At 45.3% G+C, this 25,567-nt stretch overlaps 1 protein-coding gene across 7 annotated transcripts in view; it reads left to right on the top strand.

The window, feature by feature from the left end:
- Positions 1–25,567, top strand: part of PIP5K1A (phosphatidylinositol-4-phosphate 5-kinase type 1 alpha) — a 57,504-nt gene that overhangs the window by 10,587 nt on the left and 21,350 nt on the right. For 2 of the 7 annotated variants that reach the window (XM_030824567.1, XM_003259223.4), the window contains exons 2-5: positions 17,350–17,384; positions 17,476–17,511; positions 20,739–20,819; positions 25,087–25,217. In XM_030824567.1, the coding sequence (XP_030680427.1) occupies positions 17,373–17,384; positions 17,476–17,511; positions 20,739–20,819; positions 25,087–25,217 (260 nt within the window). In that variant the 5' untranslated portion in view covers positions 17,350–17,372. Of the gene's footprint in view, positions 1–7,678; positions 7,684–17,349; positions 17,385–17,475; positions 17,512–20,738; positions 20,820–25,086; positions 25,218–25,567 lie in introns of those variants that run through there. The other 5 variants (XM_030824568.1, XM_030824565.1, XM_030824569.1 and 2 more) reach the window with 5 other exon arrangements.

Genomic DNA, 25,567 nt, shown 5'->3' with positions numbered 1-25,567 from the left:
CCACACCCAGCTAATTTTTGTATTTTTAGTAGAGACAGGGTGTCATCATGTTGGTCAGGCTGGTCTCGAACTCCTGACTTCCGCATCCACCTGCCTCAGCCTCCCAAAGTGCTAGGATTACAAGTGTGAGCCACTGCATCTGGCCGTGGCTTGGTTTTCTTAATTGGCTTGATCCAGTCATTATTAAGGATGTTGTAATGGTCGCTTTTTTTTTTTTTTTTTTTTTTTTTTTTTTGAGACAGAGTCTCGCTCTGTCACCCAGACTGGGGTGCAGTGGCACAGTCTCGGCTCGTTGCAAGCTCTGCCTCCCGGGTTCACGCCATTCTCTTGTCTCAGCCTCCCGAGTAGCTGGGACTACAGGCGCCCGCTACCATGCCCGGCTAACTTTCTGTATTTTTTTTTTTTGGAGGGGGTTTCACCGTGTTAGCCAGGATGGTCTCGATCTCCTGACCTCGTGATCCGCCCGCCTCAGCCTCCCAAAGTGCTGGGATTACAGGCGTGAGCCACCGTGCCCAGCCGTTTTTTTTTTTTTTTAAAACACACTTCCTTAGAGCTATGTGTTCAACAGTACTTCTCAGGAGGCAGGTTGACATTTCAAGAGTATTTTCAGTTGAAGAACAATTTGTGTCCCCCACCTGTAGGCATACAGTGTCTTTCAGTATTCCAAGTTAACTAGGACCAGAGAGATTGCCTCAGATAATCCAGCAAATAACTGGGTAGATTTTGTTTTTGTTCTATTATATCGTAAGGGGTCTTGCTTTTTTTCTTTCTCCCGCCCAAGACAGAGTCTTGTTCTGTTGCCCAGGCTGGAGTGCAGTGGCATGACGCCATCTCACTGCAACCTCCACCTCCTGGGTTCAAGCAATCCTGCCTTAGCCTCTCTAGTAGCTGGGATTACAGGCGCGTGCCACCATGCCTGGCTAATTTTTTTTTTTTTTTTTTTTTTTGAGACGGAGTCTCGCTCTGTCACCCAGGCTGGAGTGCAGTGGCGCAATCTCGGCTCACTGCAAGCTCCGCCTCCTGGGTTCACGTCATTCTCCTGCCTCAGCCTCTCCGAGTAGCTGGGACTACAGGCGCCCACCACCACGCCCGGCTAATTTTTTGTATTTTTAGTAGAGACGGGGTTTCACCGTGGTCTCGATCTCCTGACCTCGTGATCCGCCCGCCTTGGCCTCCCAAAGTGCTGGGATTACAAGCGTGAGCCACCGTGCCTGGCCTTTTTTTTTTTTTTTTTTTTTTTTTGAGATGGAGTTTTGCTCTTGTCGCCCAGGCTGGAGTGCAATGGCATGATCTCGGCTCACCACAACCTCTGCCTCCCGGGTTCAAGCGATTCTCCTGCCTCAGCCTCCTGAGTAGCTGGGATTACAGGTATGCGCCACCATGCCCGGCTAATTTTGTATTTTTGGTAGAGACAGGGTTTCTCCATGTTGGTCAGGCTGGTCTCGAACTCCTGACCTCAGGTGATCTGCCCACCTCAGCCTCCCAAAGTGCTGGGATTACAGGTGTGAGCCACCATGCCCGGCCTGTATTTTTAGTAGAGATGGGGTTTCACCATGTTGGCCAGGCTGGTCTTGAACTCTTAACCTCGTGATCTGCCCACCTCAGCCTTCCAAAGTGCTGGAGTTACAGGCGTGAGTCACCGCTACTGGCCTGCATTTTTTTTTTTTTTTTGACACGGAGTCTCGCTCTGTGGCCCAGGCTGGAGTGCTGTGACGGGATCTTGGCTCACTGCAAGCTCCGCCTCCTGGGTTCATGCCATTCTCTTGCCTCAGCCTCCAGAGTAGCTGGGACTACAGGAGCCCGCCACTACACCCAGCTAATTTTTTGTATTTTTTAGTAGAGACGGGGTTTCACCATGTTAGCCAGAATGGTCTCGGTCTCCTGACGTCGTGATCCACCCGCCTCGGCCTCCCAAAGTGGTGGGATTACAGACGTGAGCCCCCGCACCTGGCTGGCCTGCATTTTTTTTTTCTTTTTTCTGAGATGGAGTCTTGCTCTGTTGCCCAGGCTGATTGATATGCAGTGGCGCAATCTCAGCTCACTGCAATCTCTGCCTCCTGGGTTCAAGAGATTCTTGTGCCTCTGCCTCCCGAGTAGCTGGGATTATAGGTGCCCGCCACCATGTCTGGCTAATTTTTGTATTTTCAGTAGAGACAGGGTTTTGCCATGTTAGCCAGGTTGGTCTCGAACTCCTGACCTCAGGTGATCTGCCTGCTTCTGCCTCCCAAAGTGCTGGGATTACAGGTGTAAGTCACTGCGCCTGCCCTCCCTGACCCCCCCACTTTTTTTTTTTCTCGAGACTGGATCTCAGTCTGTCACCCAGGGTGGTGTATAATGGCATGATGATAGCTCACTGTAGCCTCAAACTTGTGGGCTCAAGTGATCCTCCCACCTCAGCCTACTCAAGATTACAGGCATGGGCCACAACACTGCTTTTTTTTTTTCCTTAAGTAGAGACAGTCTCACCATATTGCTTAGTCGATCTCAAACTCCTGGCCTAAAGCTATCCTCCTGCCTCAGCCTCTCAAAGTGCTGGAATTACAGGCATGAGCCATCCTGCTTGGTGTGGCTCTCCATCTTTATCAACCAAGAGTCCACTGAGAGTTAGCATTTTAATTCCGAAAAAGCTGCTTATCTCTTTGTACTCTATGTAGGAACTATTGACATACATACATATTTTTTGAGATGGAGTCTCGCTCTGTTGCCCAGGCTGGAGTGTAGTGGCATGATCTGGCCTCACTGCAGTCTCCCGTCTCCTGGGTTCAAGTGATTCTCCTGCCTCAGCCTCCCGAGTAGTCGAGATTACAGGCATGCGCCACCATGCCCGGCTAATTTTTTTGTATTTTTAGTAGAGACGGGTTTCGCCATGTTGACCAGGCTGGTTTCGAACTCCTGACCTCAGGTAATCTACCCGCCTCGGCCTCCCAAAGTGCTGGGATTACAGTCATGAGCCACTGTGCCCGGGCTTATTGACATATTTATGTAATAATGTTGGTAGGTAATTAAATTGGACCTCAGGGATTGTTTCCCTATGACCTGTTTGGGCAAAACTCCAGTTGTCTGAGGAATGCATATCTGGCTAGCCTTTAGCATCCCCAAATTATATGTTTATTTCAAACATTAGAGTCCGTCACACACTGTTTCTTGGTTTCTCATCAGTAGATGATGTCATTGCATCTCTGACAGAAATGCTTCTGCTCTGAAAGTGCAGGGAGAGGCTGTACTATTAAGGCCAACTCTGTTTTGTTTCACACACTAGGGTGAGGAGAACTCATTTCAGAACTATTTGGGCACAGTGGTTTATACCTGTAGTCCCAGCACTTTGGGGGGCTGAGGCAGGCAGATTGCTTGAGCTCAGGAGTTTGAAACCAGCCTGGGTAACATAGTGAAACCCTGTCTCTACAAAAAATATAAAAATTAGCCGGGCATGGTGATGTGTGCCTGTAGTCCCAGCTACTCTGGAGTCTGAGGGGAGAATCACTTGAACCTGAGAGGTTGAGGCTGCAGTAAGCTGTGTTCCTGCCACGCCCTCCAGCCTGTGTGACAGAGTGAGACCTTGTCTCAAGACCAAAAAACTTAAAAGATATTTTGTTGGCCAGGCGTGGTGGCTCATGCCTGTAATCCCAGCACTTTGGGAGGCTGAGGCAGGCAGATCACAAGGTCAGGAGATCGAGACCATCCTGGCTGACACGGTGAAACCCCATCTCTACTAAAAATACAAAAAATTAGCCAGGTGTGGTGGCAGGCGTGTGTAGTCCCAGCTACTCCCAGCTGCTCAGGAGGCTGAGGCGGAAGAATGGCATGAACCTGGGCGGCGGAGCTTGCAGTGAGCCAAGATCGTGCCACTGCACTCAAGCCTGGGCGACAGAGCGAGACTCTGTCCCAAAAAAGAAAAAAAAAAAAAAAAAAGCCGGATGCGGTGGCTCATGCCTGTAATCCCAGCACTTTGGGAGGACGAGGCGGGCGGATCACAAGGTCAAGAGATTGAGACCATCCTGGCTAACATGGTGAAACCCCGTCTCTACTAAAAATAAAAAATAAAAAATAAGTTAGCTGGGTATGGTGGCAGGCGCCTGTAGTCCCAGCTACTCGGGAGGCTGAGGTAGGAGAATGGCATGAACCCACGAGGCAGAGCTTGCAGTGAGCCAAGATCACGCCACTGCACTCCATCCTGGGTGACAGTGTGAGACTCCGTCTCAAAAAAAAAAAAAGATAGGCTGGGCGCGGTGGCTCACGCTTGTAATCCCAGCACTGTGGGAGGCCGAGGCGGGCGGATCACAAGGTCAGGAGATCGAGACCACGGTGAAACCCCGTCTCTACTAAAAATACAAAAAAAAAATTAGCCGGGCGTGGTGGCGGGCGCCTGTAGTCCCAGCTACTCGGAGAGGCTGAGGCAGGAGAATGGCGTGAACCCCGGGGGACGGAGCCTGCAGTGAGCCAAGATCACGCCACTGCACTCCAGCCTGGGTGAAAGAGCGAGACTCCTTCTCAAAAAAAAAAAAAAAAAAAAAAAAAAGATATTTTGTTCACATTATCTCTTTAAGTTATCTCTTAAACATCTTTGTGGCTGGTGTGGTAGCTCACGCCTGTAATCCCAGCACTTTGGGAGGCCGAAGTGGGTGGATCAGTTGAAGCCAGGAGTTCGAAACCATCTTAAAGTTCAGCTCATTTCTCATTCTGAAGTTTGCTTTTTTCACACTTCTCAGAATTATACTGATGGATTTTCACTTCCTTTACATTTTCTCCTTCCTCTCAATAGTGAATATTAGTCGCCAGTGGCTGGGTAGTAGCAAGTAAATTTATGAAGAATCATAGTTGTGTTTGCCAAGTGACTAGAAATCAGCTTCCCCAGTACCTCTTCACCACAAACACAATTAAAGGTGGGGCCAAGGACCAAAATGGAATGCTTCCTTAGGATGGGTACAGAGTTACTCAGAAAAATTTTCTGTGACATGGTGTGATGATTCGACTTCCTTTTGTTTTTGAGATGGAGCCTCGCTCTGTCGCCAGGCTGGAGTACAATGGCGTGATCTCTGCTTACTGCAATCTCTGCCTCCCGGGTTCAAGCGATTCTCCTGCCTCAGCTTCTTGAGTAGCTGGGACTACAGGCGCACACCACCACACCTAGCCAATTTCTGTATTTTTAGTAGAGACAGGGTTTTACCATGTTGGCCAGGATGGTCTTGATCTCTTGACCTCGTGATCTGCCCGCCTCGGCCTCACAAAGTGCTGGGATTATAGGCGTGAACCACCGTGCCTGGCCGACTTTCCCTTTTTTTTTTTTTTTTTTTGGTGGGGGCAGAGTCTCGCTCTGTCGCCTGGGTTGGAGTGCAGTGGCGTGATCTCGGCTCACTGCAAACTTCGCCTCCCAGGTTCACGCCATTCTCCTGCCTCAGCCTCTGGAGTAGCTGGGGCTACAGGCGCCTGCCACCATGCCCGGCTATTTTATTTTTTATTATTTTTTATTTTTAGTAGAGACGGGGTTTCACCGTGTTAGCCAGGATAGTCTCGATCTCCTGACCTCATGATTACCCCGCCTTGGCCTCCCAAAGTGCTGGGATTACAGGTGTGAGCAACCGCGCCCAGCCTGCCTTTTTTTAAAAAATAAAATTTGTATTTTTTTGTGGTACTGCTCCTTGTGGAGCAGGGCTACCTTATAGGCAGTGTGTCCAGAGTAGGCTTGACATTGTATTTAGCAAGAATTGACTGGGTTGTTTTCACTTTGGCATTTGACTTGACTGGTTCTGCTGTTCTGGAATTATTTTAGTAACATTAATGATTTCCTAGCTTATTTTCATAATTTAGAAGCTAGTTCTTTAATATTTTTGAAGTCTTGGCATCCAGGAGATATGCTGAAATTGGGTGTCCCTGTTTTATAGGAGACTGTTGATTTCTGAGGGATATGGTTCCCTTTTTAAGAGAGAATCTCTTATATGTGCTGATACAGGTATGTTTCAGGTTGTATAGGCATCTGAAAGTAATATGTAGTTGAGAAAGAGGGTATGAGAACATAAGACTTATACTTATTTTTAGCTTAGGATTGTCAGCAGCATTTCTGGCATTTTCTTTTCATATTTTTTCTTGTTCCTTTGCAATAGCATAACGTGATTGTAATGAGCTTGAGTTAATGTGTGTGTGGGGAGAGTGGTGGTTTGTGTGTGTGGGACTGTTGAGTAGTGGTTTACTGGGAAAAATGGGTTATTAAGCAAAGAAAATGACAGTAAAGCCATTCCTTTAATTGTTAAATTATGTAATATACACATTAAAATATTTGTATAGTTTATATAGGTAAGGAAAAACAGAAATTTAAAGTTACAAAATAAGCCTATTCCCACTATCAGGAAATGGTCATCTTTTAACATTTTGGTACATCATCTTGTGCACCTTTTCTATGTGTATAAGTACATGTGAATTTATAGATAAAAGTTTTTATAAAAAATTGTATTATACTATATAATTTTTTGACCTTTTTCCACTCAACATATTGACATCCATAAATATACATAAAAATAATGGTTATATAGTGTTCCATTTTATGACTGCGCCACGATGTATATTATCAGTTCCCTATTGTTCATTTAGATTCTTTCCAACAACAGGATCTGTGCAATTATAGTTTTATATACACTGCTGTAATCCTTGTATATCCTTGTATATACATCTTTGTTCGCTTCACTAATTTAAGATAACTTAGTACTTCTTGGTCAGATTGTACATAATGATTTTTAAGGCTTTTCGCTTTGTTTTTTTCTGTTTTTTGTTTTTTGTTTGTTTTTTTTTTTTTTTTTTTTTTTGAGATGGAGTTTCACTCTGTCACCCAGGCTGGAGTGCAGTGACCCCATCTCGGCTCACTGCTGCCTCTGCCACCCATTATCAAGCGATTCTCGTGCCTCAGCATCCCTAGTAGCTGGGATTACAGGTGCTCGCCACCATGTCCAGCTAATTTTTGTATTTTTAGTAGAGACGGGTTTTGCCATGTTGGTCAGGCTGGTCTCGAACTCCTGACCTCAAGTGATCCGCTTGCCTCAGCCTCCCAAAGGGCTGGGATTACAGGCGTGAGCCACAGCATCCGGCTGGCTTTTTGCAAGTTAGTACCAAATTGCCCTCAAGGAGTGGAAGAGCCTCAAACAAAACCTACCTTGTGACTGTCGCCCAGGCTGGAGCACAATGGTGTGATCTCGGCTCACTGCAACCTTTGCCTCTTGGGCTCAAGCCATCCTCCCACATCAGCCTTCTGAGTAGCTGGGACTACAGGCGTGCGCCACCACACCTGGCTAAATTTTTGTATTTTTAGTGGGGACCAGTTTTCGCCATGTTGCCCAGGCTGGTCTCGAACTCCTGGCCTCAAGTGATCCACCTGATTTAGCCTCCCAAAGTGCTGGGATTACAGGCATGAGCCACCACGCCCAGCCTGTGCATTCTTTTTTTTTTTTTTTTTTTTTTTTTGAGATGGAGTTTTGCTCTCGTTGCCCAGGCTGGAGTGCAATGGCGCGATCTCAGCTCACTGTATGCTCTGCCTCCTGGGTTCAAGCGATTCTCCTGCATCAGCCTCCCGAGTAGCTGGGATTACAGGCAGGCGCCACCACGCCTGGCTAATTGTTTTTTTGTTTTTTTTTTTTGTATTTTTAGTAAAGATGGGGTTTCTCCATGTTGGTCATGTTGGTCTCGAACTCTCGACCTCAGGTGATCCTCCTGCCTTGGCCTCCCAAAGTGTTGGGATTACAGGCGTGAGTCACCACACCCGGCCTTTTTTTTTTGAAAAGGAGTCTCATTGTGTCATCCAGCCTGGAGTGCAAAGGCAATCTTGGCTCACTTCAAGCTCTGCCTCCTGAGTTCAAGTGATTCTCCTGCCTCAGCCTCCTGAGAAGCTGGGATTACAGGCGCCTGCCACTGCACCGGCTACTTTTTGTATTTTAGTAGAGATGGGTTTTCACCATGTTGGCCAGGAGGCTGGTCTTGTGAACTCTTGACCTCAGGTGATCTCGCCTCGCCTCCCAAAGTGCTGGGATTAAAAGTTTGAGCCACTGCGGCATTCTTTTTTAAAAGATAAAAGTCTGGCTGCAGAGGAACTTTATACCTGAAATGTTTTGCTGTCTGAATTCACTCCAGAGTGAAATGACTTGAAGTACAAGTTTTGTGACTGCTCTTAGAATTTTTGTGTCAGAGGCTTCTCCTTCTGCCATTTTTTGAACATTTACCTAGAATTACAAAAGAATCATTCCACATTTCACAGTATGGTGCTAGGAATCTGACCAGGTCCAGTTCATAATTTTAAACTTAAGAGTTTTAAAAACATCTATGCTTATCATGCTGTAAGCAGATGGGACCCCAGGAGTAAGTGGTAACTTTCTGTTTTTCCTTATTAGGTTTCAACTTTCTGTGCTGTGGGGTCAGCCATAAGAGAGGTAGATCTGATGTCTATCTGTGCTAAAGAAGCATGAGCTCCTTACAGTAACTAGCAGCCAATTCCTCTTCCCCATAACAGTTGCAGACTTGTAATCCCAGCACTTTGGGAGGCAGAGGCGGGCGGATCAAGAGGTCAGGAGATGGAGACCATCCTGGCTAACACAGTGAAACCCCGTCTCTACTAAAAATACAAAAAAATTAGCCAGGCGTGGTGGCGAGTGCCTGTAGTCCCAGCTACTTGGGAGGCTGAGGCAGGAGAATGGCATGAACCCGGGAGGCGGAGCTTGCAGTGAGCTGAGATCATGCCACTGCACTCCAGCCTGGACAACAGAGCAAGACTCCGTCTCAAAAAAAAAAAAAAAAAAAAAAAAAAAACAGTTGCAGAGTTCTTGGAGTGGTAGTTCATGGTCTTCTAAGAAGGCTGTGGATGCCTTACAAGCATTATTTCACTCTGCCTCCCATATCTCACTGCCGTCTCCAAAAAAGATGTTATCCTAACATAGAAGTATCTTTTCTCAGAATTCTTCAGTATATTATGAATCAGTGACTACCTTTTCTCTCCCTTGAAATTTTCCTGTAACTTCATGTTCATTTCCTTTTGTTTCAGTAAACCAGTCTCAATTCTTTTCCTTTTCTCTTTCAGTTGTACCTCTCATTTCCCCTGACCCTTGCTGTCCTGTAGATGGCATTTCATAATTCACATTGATAATAATTGCTAGAATTTATAGGCACTTCTTGTAGATTAAATAGAGCATTTATTATAGATTAAGCCTATACATAACTTGTTTAATTCTGATTACAACCTTATGAACTACATGTTGTTACTTCCACATTTTATAGATAAGGTAGCCAGTCTGCTCTAGAGAAATTTTAACCAACCTACCCAAGGTTACCTACTTAGTAAATGTGGTTTTTTTTGAGACGTTTTGCTCTGTCACCCAGACTAGAGTGCAGTGCTGTGATCTCAGCTTACTGCAACCCCTGCCTCCTGGGTTCAAGCAATTCTCGTGCCTTAGCCTCCAGAGTAGCTGTGACTACAAGTGTGTGCCACCACGCCCAGCTAATTTTTGTGTTTTTAGTAGAGACAGAGTTTTTCCATGTTGGCCAGGCTGGTCTTGAACTCTTGGCCTCAAGTGACCCACCCACTAGGCCTCCCAAAGTGCTGGGATTACAGGCTTAAGCCATTGTGCCCAGCTGTAAATGTTAAATCTAGTATTCAAACCTAGCAAACCTAGGTGTTCTGATTTCTTTTTCTTTTTTTGGTTTTGTTTTCCCTGGGATATAGATTTTCAGGTGTTCTGAAAATTTCAGAGCCTGCATTCTTACCCACTGTGCTGCTGCTCCCCTCACTAATTTGAAAGTCTGTGTGTGAACTAACTTTACTTAAAACCGGGTTAAATATTTGTTATTACTGTCTGAACCAGGAGTCCTTGGGGTGAAGGAGAGAGTAGTACAGAAGGAAACTTCTCCTTCTGACTTTAGCCTTCCTAAATCAACAAAATTCTGAGCTCCTTTGTGTACAGTAGGTGGAATTATTGTTCATTCTTTCAGAAGCATTTTAATTTTATTAATGTACTAATTTATTTATGTATTTTGAGACAGGGTCTTGTTCTGTCACCCAAGCTGGAGTGCAGTGGCATGATCATAGCTCACTGCAGCATTGACCTCCCAGGCCCAAGCCATCTTCCCACCTCAGTCTCACAAGTAGCTGGGACTACAGACACCACCATGTCTGGCTAATTGTTTTTTCTTTCTCTTTTTCTTTTTGTTTTTTTTTTTTTATTTTAATTTTTTATTTTTGAGATGGAGTCTTGCTCTGTTGCCCAGGTTGGAGTGCAGTGTTACGATCTTAGCTCACTGCAACCTCCACCTCCTGGATTCAAGCAATTCTCCTGCCTCAGACTCTCAAGTAGCTGGGATTACAGGCACATGCCACCACGTCCGGCTAATTTTTGTTATTTATAGAGATGAGGTTTCACCATGTTGACCAGGCTGGTCTTGAATTGCTGGCCTCAGGTGATCCACTGCCCACCTTGGCCTCCCCAGGTGGTGGGATTACAGGCGTGAGCCACTGTGCCTGGCAGTGTTAAAATTGTTAATGTCTTGTTACAAAGACAAAAAGGCATTTTCTATGCTAGTGAAGACCTTAACGTCTGTAAAACTGTGAAACTGCGCTTTCAAGTATCAGACTTGAAAGTTTCTGCTCCTCTAGAATACTGGCATTGCCTAATTCAGAACAAAGGTAATCTCCCTAAAAGAAAGGTACTTTGATACTCTTTTTGCAAATGGTGTTGATGAGTGTTGCTAGAGGAACAGTGTTGTTAATTTCCTTGAGAGGACCTGAAGGAGGACAACTGTACTTTTAATCCTATCAGTGAAAATGAAACATTTCCTTGTCTCAAGGAAAAAGAGGGGGTACCTTGAGGGAAGAATATATGTGTTCATATTGTCCATTAGCAAATCTGAGATTTATTTAGTTAGAGCATTCTAGTTCCATTGGTGCTTTCTTGTTCCACCTGTTTTCTAGGTGGCCAGGAAATTAAAAACCAAAGATGAGGCCGGGCTCAGTGGCTCATGCCTGTAATCCCAGCACTTTGGGAGGCCAAGGCGGGTGGATCACAAGGTCAAGAGATCGAGACCATCCTCGCCAACATGGTGAAACCCGTCTTGACTGAAAATACAAAAATTAGCTGGTCGTGGTGGCATGTACCTGTAGTCCCAGCTACTTGAAAGCTGAGGCAGGGGAATTGCTTGAACCTGGGAGGTGGAGGTTGCAGTGAGCTGAGATCACCCTACTGCACTCCAGCCTGGCAACAGAGTGAGACCGTGTCTAAAAAAAAAAAAAAAAAAAAAAAAAAAAAAAAAAAAAAAAAAAAAAAGAAAAGAAAAAAAGCCAGAGATTATTCAGAAGAAAGTATTGAATTAGGGATCATGAATGTGGGTTCTAGTTTTGGCTCTGTCACTGCCTATGCTTTGATTTTGAGCCCATTCCTTAACCTCTTCCTCTGTGTTCTTATACTAAAAGGGATTAGACTAAAAATTAGACTAAAAATCTCTTTCTGAATGATTTTGTTCTAATATAAGTGGTTATTGATCTGTAATAAGTGGTTTTAGCTTGAAAATTGGAAAGTAGGCTGTGCACAATGGCTCACGCCTGTAATCCCAGCACTTTGGGAGGACGAGGTGGGCAGATCACTTGAGGTCAGGAGTTCCAGACCAGGCTGGCCAACATGGCGAAACCCTGTCTCTACTAAAAATACAAAAATTAGCCAGGTGTGGTGGTGCACACCCGTAATCCTGGCTACTCGGGAGGCTGGGACAGGAGAATCACTTGAGCCCAGGAGGCAGAGGTTGCAGTGAGCCAAGATCGTGCCACTGCACTCCAGCCTGGGCGACAGAGCAAGACTCTCGTCTCAAAAAAAAAAAAAGAAAAGAGGGCTGGCCCCGGTGTCTCACGCCTGTAATCCCAGCACTTTGGGAGGCTGAAGCGGGCAGATCACCTGCAGTCAGGAGTTCCAGACCAGCCTGACCAACATGGTGAAACCCCATGTCTACAAAAAATAAAAAATAAAAATTAGCTGGGTGTTGTGGCGCGTGCCTGTAATCCCAGCTACTTGGGAGGCTGAGGCAGGAGAATCGCTTGAACCCGGGAGGTGGAGGTTGCAGTGAGCAAAGATTGCACCATTGCACTCCAGCCTGGGCGACAAGAGTGAAACTCCGTCTAAAAAAAAAAAAAAGAAAGAAAATTGGAAAGTAGGCCTTGTGCGGTGGTTCATGCTTCTTTTTTTTTTGAGACGGAGTCTCACTCTGTCACCCAGGCTGGAGTGCAGTGGCGCGATCTCAGCTCACTGCAAGCTCCGCCTCGCGGGTTCATGCCATTCTCCTCCTGCCTCAGCCTCTCCCTCGTCTGGGCGCCGGCCACCACGCCCGGCTAATTTTTTGTATTTTTAGTAGAGACGGGGTTTCACCATGGTCTCGATCTCCTGACCTCGTGATCCGCCTGCCTCGGCCTCCCAAAGTGCTGGGATTACAAGTGTGAGCCACCGCGCCCAGCCAGCTCATGCTTCTAATCCCAGTACTTTGGGAGGCTGAGGTGGAACGATCGCATGAGCCCAGGCATTCAAGACCAGCTTGGGCAACGTGGCTAAACCTTGTCTTTACATATTCTTTCCTTTTTTTTTTTTCTTTCTTTTGTTTTTTTATTTTTATTTTTTGCCGAGATGGGTTCTCCCTATGTTGCCCAGGCTGGTCTCGAACTCCTGGGCTCAATTAATCCTCCCATCTTGGCCTCCCAAAGTACTGGGATTATAGATGTGAGCCACTGTGCTCAATGCCTGTCTCTGTTTTTATTTATTTATTTATTTTTTGAGGCAGAGTGTTGCTCTGTTGCCCAGGCTGGAGTGCAGCGGCGCAATCTCGGCTCACTGCAATCTCTGTCTCCCAGGTTCAAGCGATTCTCCTTTCTCAGCCTCCCGAGTAGCTGGGATTACAGGTGGTGTCATCATGCCTGGCTACTTCTTTGTATTTTCAGTAGAGACGGGGTTTCACCTTGCTAGCCAGGATGATCTTGATCTCTTGACCCTGTGATCTGCCCATCTTGGCCTCCCCAAGTGCTGGGATTACAGGCATGAGCCACCACGCCCAGCTTGCCTGTCTCTATTTTTAAAAAGCCAACTCAGATCAAGAAGTTTGATTATCCAGACTTGTTTTATTTTCTTCTGTGGTATTTTTTTCCTTTGCTTACATTATAAAATTCCTCAGATGCACGTGAAGTAGAGAGAATAGTATAATGAACCTCCATATACTTACCACCTAGCTTTTTTTTTTTTTTAAGACAAGGTTTCACTCTTTCGCCCAGGCAGAAGTGCGATGGTGTGATCTCGGCTTACTGCAACCTCTGCTCCCTGGGTTCAACCGATTCTCCTGCCTCAGCCTCCAAGTATTTGGGATTACAGGCGCCCGCCACCTTACCCAGCTAATTTTTGTGTTTTTAGTAGAGATGGGGTTTTGCCATGTTGGCAAGACTGGTCTCGAACTCCTGACCTTAGGTAATCCACCTGCCTTGGCCTTCCAAAGTGCTGGGATTACAGGCGTAAGACACTTTGCTTGGCCTATTACCTAGCTTTGATAACAGCATTTTGCCAATCTTCTTGCATCTATACTTCTCCATTTTTCTACCTCTACCTCCCTGGAATATTTTAAAGCAAGCCCAGTCCTCATGGGATTTCACTTCTAAATACTTTAGAACGTATTAATACACTTAAGGAATCTTTTAGAGATGAGGATGGGAAAGTATAATATAACTACAGTGGTATTGTCACATCTATAAAATTAATAATCATTTAACTTTGCTTCTCAAGACTCTTTTCTCAGAAATGTCTTTTTATGGTTTCTTTTTTTCTAATCAGCCCTAACAGGTTTCACACATTCCATTTGGTTATTTCTCTCTTAAATCCTTAATTAAAATAGTTTCCGAACCCTGTAGTATTTTTTGAGGGCCAAATGAGATATATTTGTAGGTTTCCAAAGTGTTTATACAAACATAAGTTGTTCGGTCATAGGAGAGAAATAGCCTTTCTAAAAATATATCAGCATTGCAGTTTAGTGTTAATAGCATTAAAGAGAAATGAGAGAATGTGGAGATGCCTGAGTGATGGAGAAAAAAGCAGGAATAATTTGTCATTGAACTAAGGCTGAGATGTATTAAAATTGAGCCAGTATGGAGAAGCTGGCCTAGGACCTTCTCTGTAGCATTTATAGCCAAGCTGTCAGCATTTATAGCCAAGCCATTACTTATATACCCACCCTTGAGTAATAGGTTCTCCTCTCTTATAGTATCATGCCACACTTTCAAGTGTAGACTGATGATAATAAAAGGCATTCGAATAATGCCCTTTGAGAGTTTTGCCTTAGATTGGGAAATGCAGGTCTCAAGATTCTCAGACAAAATATTTTCTTCTAGGGAAGAGTACATTTTAATGCTGCCTCTCTACCCAAAAAGATAATGATATATATAAATCATGGGTATGGATTACAAAATGATAATGTATACCTACAGTGTTTTTCACAAAGACAATAGAAAACATCATTTTCTGTTGAACAGTATTCTGGTTTTATCTATAGGGATGAATCTCATTCCCTTTTCTTTTTTTTTGAGACGGAGTCTCACTCTGTCGCCCAGGCTGGAGTGCAGTGGTGCGATCTCGGCTCACTGCAAGCTCCGCCTCCTGGGTTCACACCATTCTCCTGCCTCAGCCTCTCCGAGTAGCTGGGACTACAGGCGCCCACCACCACGCCTGGCTAATTTTTTTGTATTTTTAGTAGAGACGGGGTTTCACCGTGGTCTCGATCTCCTGACCTTGTGATCTGCCTGCCACGGCCTCCCAAAGTGCTGGGATTACAAGCGTGAGCCACCGCGCCCGGCCGAATCTCATTCTCTTTAAAAATTCTGGCTAACAGCCAGGTGCAGTGGTGCAGGCTGATAGTCCCAGTGACTCAGGAGGCTGAGGTGGGAGGATCATTTGAATCCAGGAGTTTGAGACCAGCCTGGGCAACATAGTGAGACCTCATATCTACAAAAAAGAATAATAGCAAAAAAAGCAAAATCAGCTGGGCATGGTGTGTACACCTGTAGTCCCAACTACTCAGGTGGCTGAGGTGGGAGCATCACTTGAGCCTGGGAGGAAGGGGCTGCAGTGAGCAGAGATTGCACCATTGCACTCCAGTCAGGGTGACATTGTGAGACCGTGTCTCAAAGGAAAAAAAAATTACATATATATGTATTTTCTCCTTTTTTTGATTTAAAATAGATATGATACTTTTCTCTTCTGTTCATTGGTAGGTTGGATCTCTGATGTGTGCCATAGGGGCAAAACTTTAGGCAAGGAAGAGAGTAGGTTTTGCGTCCTGATTCTGCTCCTCTCTTTGTCACTTGGTCTGAGTATTATTACTTAGACCCTAATAGCATCATCACCCTGCGTGCTCTTGGAATTAGTCCCAGTTTTGCAGTCGCAGATAGCTAAGCTGGCACCAAAATTCCATGGAGCGACATTGTCTCATCTTTATTCTAGGTATTTTGCAAGAGTGTAGCAGCCCTAGAGCTACATGTTTGTGTGATAAAACTAGGAAAGGTAGCAAGGTAGACCTTTTTAGGGAGTAGAAAGTTTCAGAGCCACTCTGCATTGAAATTACTTACCTGCTTTTTTTCTCTTGTTTAACTTTATTCAGTGACTTTTGCATACAGAGGAGTTTACTTTCTAGGTGGTAACTACCAGACTAGAAGCAGATGCTGGCTTTTGGTTCTGCCTGGTCTCTTCTAAACGTTTTCCTCTGGGTTAAAAGAGGGGAGGATAGGCCAGGCACTGACCAAAGAGCCTAAAATCAGCATTTTTATTTTCAACTGAAAGCATACAGACTACCTCATTGAGAATCAGATTCCATAGTTGCTAGTGTGCACAAGCATGTGGGTATGTTGGGGGATGGGACAGCTGAGGGTTTTGGCTGGAACCGTGTTCTTTGAGATGGTAATTAAAATTTCATGAATGTCTAGGTAAATTGAAAATTAAACCTTGCTGTGAGCCTAACTTTGCTCTTGCGTCACATGTAATGGCTGGGCATGGTGGCTCATGCCTGTAATCCCAGCGCTTTGAGAGGCCAAGGCAGGTGGATCACGAGGTCAGGAGTTCAAGACCAGCCTGGCCAAGATGGTGAAACCCTATCTCTTCTAAAAAAATACAAAAATTAGCCAGGCGCAGTGGCTCACCCCTGTAATCCCAGCACTTTGGGAGGCCGAGGCGGGTGGATCACCTGTGGTCAGGGGTTCGAGACCAGCCTGGCCGACATGGTGAAACCCCATCTCTGCTAAAAATACAAAAATCAGCCAAGTGTGGTGGCGGGCGCCTGTAATCCCAGCTACTGGGGAGGTTGAGGCAGGAGAATTGTTTGAACCGGGAGAAGGACGTTGCAGTGAGCCAAGATCGTGCCATTGCACTCCAGCCTGGGTGACCAGCAAAACTCCATCTCAAAAAAAAAAAAAAAAAAAAAAAAGGCCGGGTGTGGTGGCTCTCGCCTGTGATCCCAGCACTTTGGGAGGCCGAGGCAGGTGGATCATGAGGTCAGGAGATCGAGACCATCCTGGCTAACACAGTGAAACCCTGTCTCTACTAAAAATACAAAAAATTAGCCAGGCGTGATGGCACACACCTGTAATCCCAGCTACTCAGGCGGCTGAGGCAGGAGAATTGCTTGAACCCAGGAGGTGGAGGTTGCAGTGAGCCAAGATCGTGCCATTGCACTCCAACCTGGGCAACAGAGTGAGACTCTGTCTCAAAAAAAAAAAAAAAAAAAAAAAAGTGACAAGAGCGAGACTCTATCTAAAAAATAAAAATTAAAAAAAAAGGGACAGGTGCGGTGGCTCTTGCTTGTAATCCTAGCACTTTGGGACGCTGAGGTGGATGGATCACTTGAGGTCAGGAGTTCGAGACCAGCCTGGCCATCATGGTGAAATCCCGCCTCCACTAAAAACACAAAAATTAGCCGGATGTGGTAGGAGGCGCCTGTAATGCCAGCTACTCGGGAGGCTGAGCAGAAGAATCACTTGCAGTGAGCTGAGCCTGGGCGATAGAGTGAGACTCTATCTCAAAAAAAAAAGAAAAAAAGAAAAAAGAAAAAAAGAAAAAGTTATATTTCCCAGGGAAAATATGGATATTTGAGTAAGAAAGGAGTCTAGAATAAAAATGGAATATGCACGAGGCCTATGTGAGTATGGAGAAGGAGAGAGGGACATACACAGTTGCTATCCAAAAGGATCTGGTATCACTGAGCAAGAGGCAGGAGTTTATACTCATGTTTAGTTTGACTCAAACTCTGATGCTTTCAGTATGCTTGACAGAGATGTGAGTATGTGATGCACTCTTATGATTGTGTTTTTTTTTTTTCCCCTAGCAGCATCTGGAGTCAAGAGACCCATGGCATCTGAGGTGAGTTTCATATTGATACAGTGGTTACTAAAACCTTAATTCTGGGATAGAAGGAACCTGTTTATGACATTTTTATTTTTTCTCTAATTAGGTCTTGGAAGCTAGACAGGATTCTAACATCTCATCGGTAGGCTAGAAATTATGCAACTCATCTTTTATTGTAGTTTATTTTAAATATTAACAATATCTCACATTTAATGAGCATTTTTAATGTACCAAATGCAATATGTACCAAAAAGTAAATACTGTACCTAAGTGCCCTTTAAGATATTCTTATTTAATCCTTCAAACAACTACAGTGAGGCAAATACTGTTATCTGTTTTACAGATGAAGGAAGTGAGGATTATATAGTTATTAAGTGGGATTAGTACAGCTGGGATTCAAACCCAGGCAGTCTGACACTAAAGCTCACTTTCTTTATTTTGCTGTTATGGCCTCCTGATTGCATATCTTCAATGAATATGAAGAACTTTTAGCCATGCAGAAGCTATTAGTTTCCCAAGTTTCTCTTTTTTGTCCAGAATGTCGCCATTTTGCTCAACTTTCTTCCCATGGAGTATTTCCTAATCCTCTTCTCACTTCTTGCGTCTCCCCTGGGTTTTGTGAAAGGGGCCTCAGAATGCAGGCCCTTTTGACCTGGGACTTCAGACTTTCTCTCAGAACATCTTCCAGCATCTGTCAGGTGATATACTGAGAATTTTCTGGTACTAAGGGCCTTGGCTAAAAGAATAGAACTTGAATACCAGTCATGGTTGCTCATGCTTGTAATCTTAACACTTTGGGAGGCCGAGGTGAGAGGATTGCTTGAGGCCAGGAGATCGAGACAGGCCTGTGCAACATAGTGAGACCCTGGTACTACAAAAAAAAAAAAAAAAAAAAAAAGAAACATTAGCCAGGTGCACAGCATAGTCCCAGCTACTCGGGATTGCTTGAGCCCAGGAGGTTGAGGCTGCAGTGAGCCATTATCACACTACTGCCCTCTAGCCTGGGTGATAGAGACATCCTGTCTCAAAAAAAAATTGTGACATCCTGTTTCCACTAGTCTCTCAGCCTTCTGGCTTATAAACCTAATGAGTATTGATGTCATGAAGAGCAACTTCATGTCTGTTGCTCTGGCATCTTGGCTCTTGGGGATAACTTTCTAGACTGCTATATACTGGTTTACTCCTCCCTCTTGCCTTTTTTTTTTTTTTTTTTTTTTTTTTGAGATGAGTCTTGCTCTGTTGCCCAGTATGGAGTACAGTGGCTCAATCTTGGCTCACTATGTCCTCTGCCTCCCAGGTCAGGCAATTCTCCTGCCTTAGCCTCCCAAGCAGCTGGGATTACAGGTGCATGCCACCATGCCCGCCTAATTTTTGTATTTTTAGTGGAGACAGGGTTTCACCCTGTTGACCGGGCTGGTTTTGAACTCCTGACCTCAGGTGATCCACCTGCCTTGGCCTCCCAACGTGCTGGGATTACAGGTGTGAGCCACTGCGCCTGGCCTCTTTTATTTTATTTTTTTTGAGACAGAGTTGCGCTCTGTCGCCCAGGCTGGAGTGCAGTGGTGTGATCTTGGCTCACTGCAACCTCTGCCTCCTGGATTCAAGTGATTCTCCTGCCTCAGCCTCCTGAGTAGCTGGGATTACAGATGCACGCCGCCACGCCAGGCAAATTTTTTTTTTTTTTTTTTTTTTTTTTTTTGAGACGGAGTCTCGCTCTGTCACCCAGGCTGGAGTGCAGTGGCGCGATCTCGGCTCACTGCAAGCTCCTCCTTCCGGGTTCACGCCATTCTCCTGCCTCAGCCTCTCTGAGTAGCTGGGACTACAGGCGCCCGCCACCATGCCCGGCTAATTTTTTTTGTATTTTTAGTAGAGACAGGGTTTCACCGTGGTCTCCATCTCCTGACCTCGTGATCTGCCCGCCTTGGCCTCCCAAAGTGCTGGGATTACAAGCGTGAGCCACCGCGCCTGGCCTCAAATTTTTTGTATTTTTAGTTGGAGATGGAGATTCGCCATGTTGCCCAGTCTGGTCTCAAACTCCTAGGCTCAAGTGATCCTCCCCACTTGGCCTTCTGAGTAGCTGAGATTACAGGTGCATGCCACACCACCCAGCTATGTTTCTTTTCTTTTTTTTTTTTTTTTTTTTTTTTTTTTGAGACAGAGTCTCGCTCTGTCACCCAGGCCGGAGTGCAGTGGTGCAATCTCGGCTCACTGCAACTTCCATCTCCCAGTTTCAAGTAATTCTCTGCCTCAGCCTCCCGAGTAGCTGGGATTACAGGTGCCTTCTACCACGCCCAGGTAATTTTTGTGTTTTTAGTAGAGACAGGGTTTCACCATCTTGGCCAGGCTGGTCTTGAACTCCTGACCTCATGATCCACCTGCCTCCGCCTCCCAAAGTGCTAGGATTACAGGCCTGAGCCACCGCGCCCGTCCATCACCCAGCTATATTTCTACTACTATTTAAAAATACTCACCTTTGGTTGGGTGCAGTGCCTCACGCTTGTAATCCCAGCACTTTGGGAGGCCAAGGCGGGTGGATCACCTGAGGTCAGGAGTTCGAGACTAGCCTGGTCAACATGTTGAAACCCCATCTCTACTAATAATACAAAAATTAGCTGGGCATGGTGGCGCATTCCTGTAATCTCAGCTACTCGAGAGGCTGAGGCAGGAGAATCGCTTGAACCCGGGAGGCGGAGGTTGCAGTGAGCCAAGATCGTGGCATTGCTCTCCAGCCCAGGTGACACAAGCGAAACTCTGTCTCAAAAAAAAAAAGAAAAAAGTACTCTTATTTTCTGGCCGGGCATGGTGGCTCACACCTGTAATCCTAGCACTTTGGGAGGCTGAGGCAGGTAGATCACTTGAGGTCAGCAGTTTGAGACCAGCCTGGCCAACATGGTGAAACCTCATCTCTACCAAGAATACAAAAATTAGTCAGGCGCGGTGGTGTGCGCCTATAATCTCAGCTGCTCGGGAGGCTAAGGCGAGAGAATTGCTTGAACCGAGGAGGTGGAGGTTGCAGTGAGCTGAGATTGCGCCACTGCACTCCAGCCTGGGCAACAAGAGCAAGACTCTGTCTCAAAAAAATAAAGAATAAAAATACTCACTTTTATTTTCTGTGTCTTCTTTCTGAGGACCAAAGGGAAAATATGTGTCCCTTGGACTTTTCTTCTATGATCTTTTAGCCATTTAATTCATTGGGAACCAACATTATAGCTGTATATTTGCATGGGATAGATGTTCTGAAGATTTTGTAAAATGTTTTTCATCTAGAAAGAATATGTTGTTTCAGTTTATTTTGTTTTGATGTACCATCGTGGTAGCTATTTGGTGTCTTACATGGGAATTGTATTATAATCTTGACTCTTCTTCTAGGTGCCTTATGCCTCTGGCATGCCCATCAAGAAAATAGGCCATAGAAGTGTTGATTCCTCAGGAGAGACAACATATAAAAAGGTCTGTCTGGATGGAAGCTTCTCATCTTACTGCAGGAGCTCAGCAGCTTACTCTGGGAACTCAGTCTCCTTGAAATTACTCTCCATGTACTGTCCTGTTTCTTGATACCCTAAGCTTTTGCACATAATACAGCTTAGACTTTAGAATTTATTTCTCAAAGGGTAAATTGTCTCCTTTTTGTATATGAATGTTTAAATGAGAATTTTTTTGGCTGGGCACGGTGCCCCAGACCTGTAATCCCAGCACTTTGGGAAGCTGAGGCAGGCAGATCATTTTAGGCAAGGAGTTCAAGACCAGCCTGGCCAACATGATGAAACTCTGTCTCTACTAAAAATGCAGAAATTAGCTGGGTGGCACATGCTCGTGGTCCCAGCTACTCGGGATGTTGAGGCAGGAGAATTGCTTGAACCTGAGAGGTGGAGGTTGCAGTGAGGTCAAATTGTACCACTGCACTCTAGCCTTGGTGACAGAATGAGATGCAAAAAAAAAAAAATTTAGTGAACAGATCTGGCATTGGTTGCTATTTTACTGAGCCGAAGAAACTGGGTTTCCCTGTTAGGTATAAATATGTAACAAGGCCATGAAAGCCATTCTTATCTTACCACAGGGAACCATGTCTCTCGCAGTCTTTCTGTCTTTTTGTCCATTGCTGGATATATATCAATAGAGGGCCAGGTCCCAGCCCAGCCTGTTGATACAAATATAGACAATAGGTCAGATTTTTTTTTCTCCTCAATTTTTTTTAGAGCCAGGGTGTCAATCTGTCACCCAGGCTGGATTGCAGTGGCATGATCCTTAGCAGGTAGTGGGAGGCTATTGTAACCTCCGACTCCTGGGCTCAAGTGATCTTCCTGCCTCAACCTCCTGAGTAGCTGGGACTACAGGTGCACACCACCACACGTGGATAATAATAAATTAGTTTTATGAGATGATCTTGCTGTGTCGCACATGCTGGTCTCAAGCTCCTGCCCTCAAGCATTCCTCCTACCTAAACCTTCCAAAGTGCTGGAGTTACAAGGGTGATTGACCGTGTCTCACCCCCTTTTTCCCCCACAAAGGCAGTCATTTAGCTGGCGAATAGTACCTAGAACATCTGCTTTTTTGAGCTCTGAATATCAAATGGACTGGAAAGGAGCAGTAATAGTGAAAAAGTGGAAATTGAACTGGTGAAGGGAAAACAGAAGCATCCTGGATCCTTGAGGGATCCAAATTCTTGAGTTCTGGACTAGTTTGCAGATGGTTTAGGCTTCCTGAGGGACAGTGTTCAGTCTCCCATTTAGCCTCTGTAGTTTGTCTAATATGGGATGTGAAGATTTCTTGGAGTTCTATTTCTGGCCTATGTAAATTTTGTGTTCGTTCTCTATTTCATTGTCCCAAGTAGCAGAGGTGGACTGACTCATTCTCACTCAAGGACCTGACGGTCCGCAGAATGGGCTCTGTGGCTCATGACAGTTACTTTCACTGAGCTCTTCATTTTTAAATTTTTTTTTTAAGAAATGGAATCTTGCATTTGGGAGGCTGAGGCGCGTGAATCACCTGAGGTCAGGAGTCCGAGACCAACCTGACCAACATGGCAAAACCCCGTCTCTACTAAAAATACAAAAATTAGCTGGGTGCGATGGCGGGCATCTGTAATCCCAGCTACTTGAGAGGCTGAGGCATGAGAATAGCTTGAACCCGGGAGGCGGAGGTTGCAGTGAGCCAAGGTCACACCGTTGCAGTTGCACTCCAGCCTGGGCAACAGAGTGAGACTCCATCTCAAAAAAAAAAAAAAAAAAAAAAAGAAAAGAAAAGAAAGAAATGAGATCTTGCTCTTTGCCCAGACTGGAATGCAGTGGGTGCATTGATGGCACACTGCAGCCTTGAACTCCTAGGCTCAAGCCATCCTCCTACCTCAGCCTCCAAAGTAACTGGGACTACAGGCCTCAGCCACCACACCTGGCTTATTTAGCTTTTTTTTAATTTTTTTTATTTTTTTATTTTATTTTTTCTGAGGGAGTTTTACTCTTGTTGCCCAGGCTGTAGTGCAATGGCGCGATCTCCACTCACCACAACCTCTGTCTTGCGGGTTCAAGCGATACTCCTGTCTCAGCCTCCCGAGTAGCTGGGATTACAGGCATGCACCACCACGCCTGGCTAATTTTGTATTTTTAGTAGAGATAGGGTTTCTCCATGTTGGTCAGGCTGGTGTTGAACTCCTGACCTCAGGTGATCTGCCTGTCTTGGCCTCCCAAAGTCCTGGGATTACAGGCGTGAGCCACAGCGCCTGGCCATTTAGCTCTTTTTATGTGTTGAACATTGAGATAAAAAGATGAGTTTCTATTCTAACTGGGGAGGCAGATACTTAAAAAAAAAAAGAAACTAATAATTTATTTTCCTTTGACCTATTTGTACATGAAAATAACTAGTTGTAGGCCGGGCATGGTGGCTCATGCCTGTAATCCCAGCACTTTGGGAGGTCGAGGCAGGTGGTTAACGAGGTCAGGAGATCGAGATCATCCTGGCTAACACGGTGAAACCCCGTCTCTACTAAAAAAAAAATACAAAAAATTAGTCGGGCATGGTGGCTTGTGCCTGTAGTCCCAGCCACTCGGGAGGCTGAGGCAGGAGAATGGCGTCAGCCAGGGAGGCGGAGCTTGCAGTGAGCCAAGATCGCGCCACCGCACTCCAGCCTGGGTGACAGAGCGAGACTCCGTCTCAAGAAAAAAAAACTAGTTGTAATTTATTGCCCATTGAGGACCAAGTAGAAATATAAGTAATGTCTGGTGGAGGTCGGGGATGAGGCAAATAGAGCAAAGCTGTCTAATCAAAGTTTCTGAGGTGATTGAAATGTGCTGTATCTGTGCTATCCAATATGGTAGCTAGTAGCCACACTTGAACTATAGGTAGTAAGACTGAGGAAATGAAGTTTTAAATTTGAATTAACTTAAATTTAAATAGCCATGTGTACCTAGTGGCTACTGTTACCAAACAGCAAAGATCTAGATGATGTGGTACTTTCCCACGGGCTTGGAATCCTGGATTGTAAGAGTGGGGCTCCTGTATTTGTGTTTTGACCAAGTTTGATAATTCTAAATCTGAATACTGCTCTCAGAAATTACTTGAGTCTTTCATGCTTTCTTCTTCAGTTAGGAGCTCTTTTACCACACTGTTGTCCTTTTTTTTGAGACAGAGTCTTGCTGTGTTACCCAGGCTGGAATGCAGTGGTGTGATCTTGGCTCACTGCAGCCTCCGCCTCCCAGCTTCAAGCAATTCTTCTGTCTCAGCCTTCCGAGTAGCTGGGACTACAGATGCACACCACCTCATCCAGCTAATTTTTGTGTTTTTAGTAGAGACGGTTTCACCACGTTGGCCAGGCTGGTCTCGAACTCTTGGCCTAAAGTGGTCTGCCCACCTCAGTCTCCCAAAGTGCTCGGATTAGAGGCGTGAGCCACCGCGCCCACCCCACCCTGTTGTCCTTGAGACGCTAGGCAGGCCCTTCCTTAGAGGACTGAAGTTTCTGCCGCCAGGCAGTCAGATCAGAATATTGGTTAATTTTAGGGCTGGGCATGGTGGCTCACGCCCGTAATCCCAAAGCTTTGGGAGTCCTGAGGTTAGGAGTTTGAGACCAGCCTGACCAACATAGTGAAACCTCATCTCTACTAAAAATATAAAGAATAAGCAAGGCGTTGTGGTGCATGCCTGTAATCTCAGCTACTCGGGAGGCTGAGGCATGAGAATCGCTTGAACCGGGGAGGCAAAGTTTGCAGTGAGCCGAGATCATGCTGCTGTACTCCATTCCAGCCTGGGTGACAGAGTGAGACAATGTCTCAGAGAAAAAAAAAAAAAGGAATATTGGTTAATTTTAGTTACATTCTATATCAGATGAAGGAAATGTTTAGAGGGCTCCAGATACACTCTGGGGGCAGAAACCTTAGGAGTGAGAACTAAGAACGTTGTGTCAATATAATGTATCTTCCAAATACAGATATGGAACTCTTGTTTAGGCAGGCCAACAGGAGGGAGCACCTTGCCTAGCTGAGGCTGGCTCAGAGAGTCCCAGCCTTGCTACTCTGTATCCTCACTGTCCTTCCAGTCTTTACTAAGCTTAATTGCAGAGTACAGCATAGGGATGGGGAAACTGGATTGTCCCAGTTTTATCTGTACTATTGCTCAGACTAAAAGACATTTGTTTTAAAGTGTTTCTTCTAGCTTCCCCTTTCTGAATTTTTACTGTTATGATCCTACTTATACTAGGAATTTTCTTCTCATTTCTCTTGTTTTTCAGACAACCTCATCAGCCTTGAAAGGTGCCATCCAGTTAGGCATTACCCACACTGTGGGGAGCCTGAGTACCAAACCAGAGCGTGATGTCCTCATGCAAGATTTCTACGTGGTGGAGAGTATCTTCTTTCCCAGGTACAGAGTTTAATGTTCAGGAGCACGTCCTGGAAATGTGGCCTTTTCAAATCAGCCCAGGGCAGTTTTAGGGGTTCAGGTCGGACAATTTAGGCATGCGTCCATTTCTTAACCTGGTTGTAATCAGGGTGATGTGGGACTAGAGAGTTCAGAGAGCAGATACTGTCCTCTGGATGCTTCCATTAGCCTCAGTCCTATGGATTGACCCATAAAAAACAACCTAATGCATTGGATAGGAGGCAGTGTGATTCCTTCTTGTTCTTATGTCTTGCTGTCCATGCTGTGCCATTGTCTCACTAAGTAACTCATCTTTTTTTTTTTTTTTTTGAGACGGAGTCTCGCTCTGTCGC

This window comes from Nomascus leucogenys, chromosome 12 (genome assembly GCF_006542625.1).
Source record: "Nomascus leucogenys isolate Asia chromosome 12, Asia_NLE_v1, whole genome shotgun sequence".
NCBI classification, from domain to species: domain Eukaryota; kingdom Metazoa; phylum Chordata; class Mammalia; order Primates; family Hylobatidae; genus Nomascus; species Nomascus leucogenys.
This window is presented reverse-complemented; position numbering and strand designations above follow the sequence as displayed.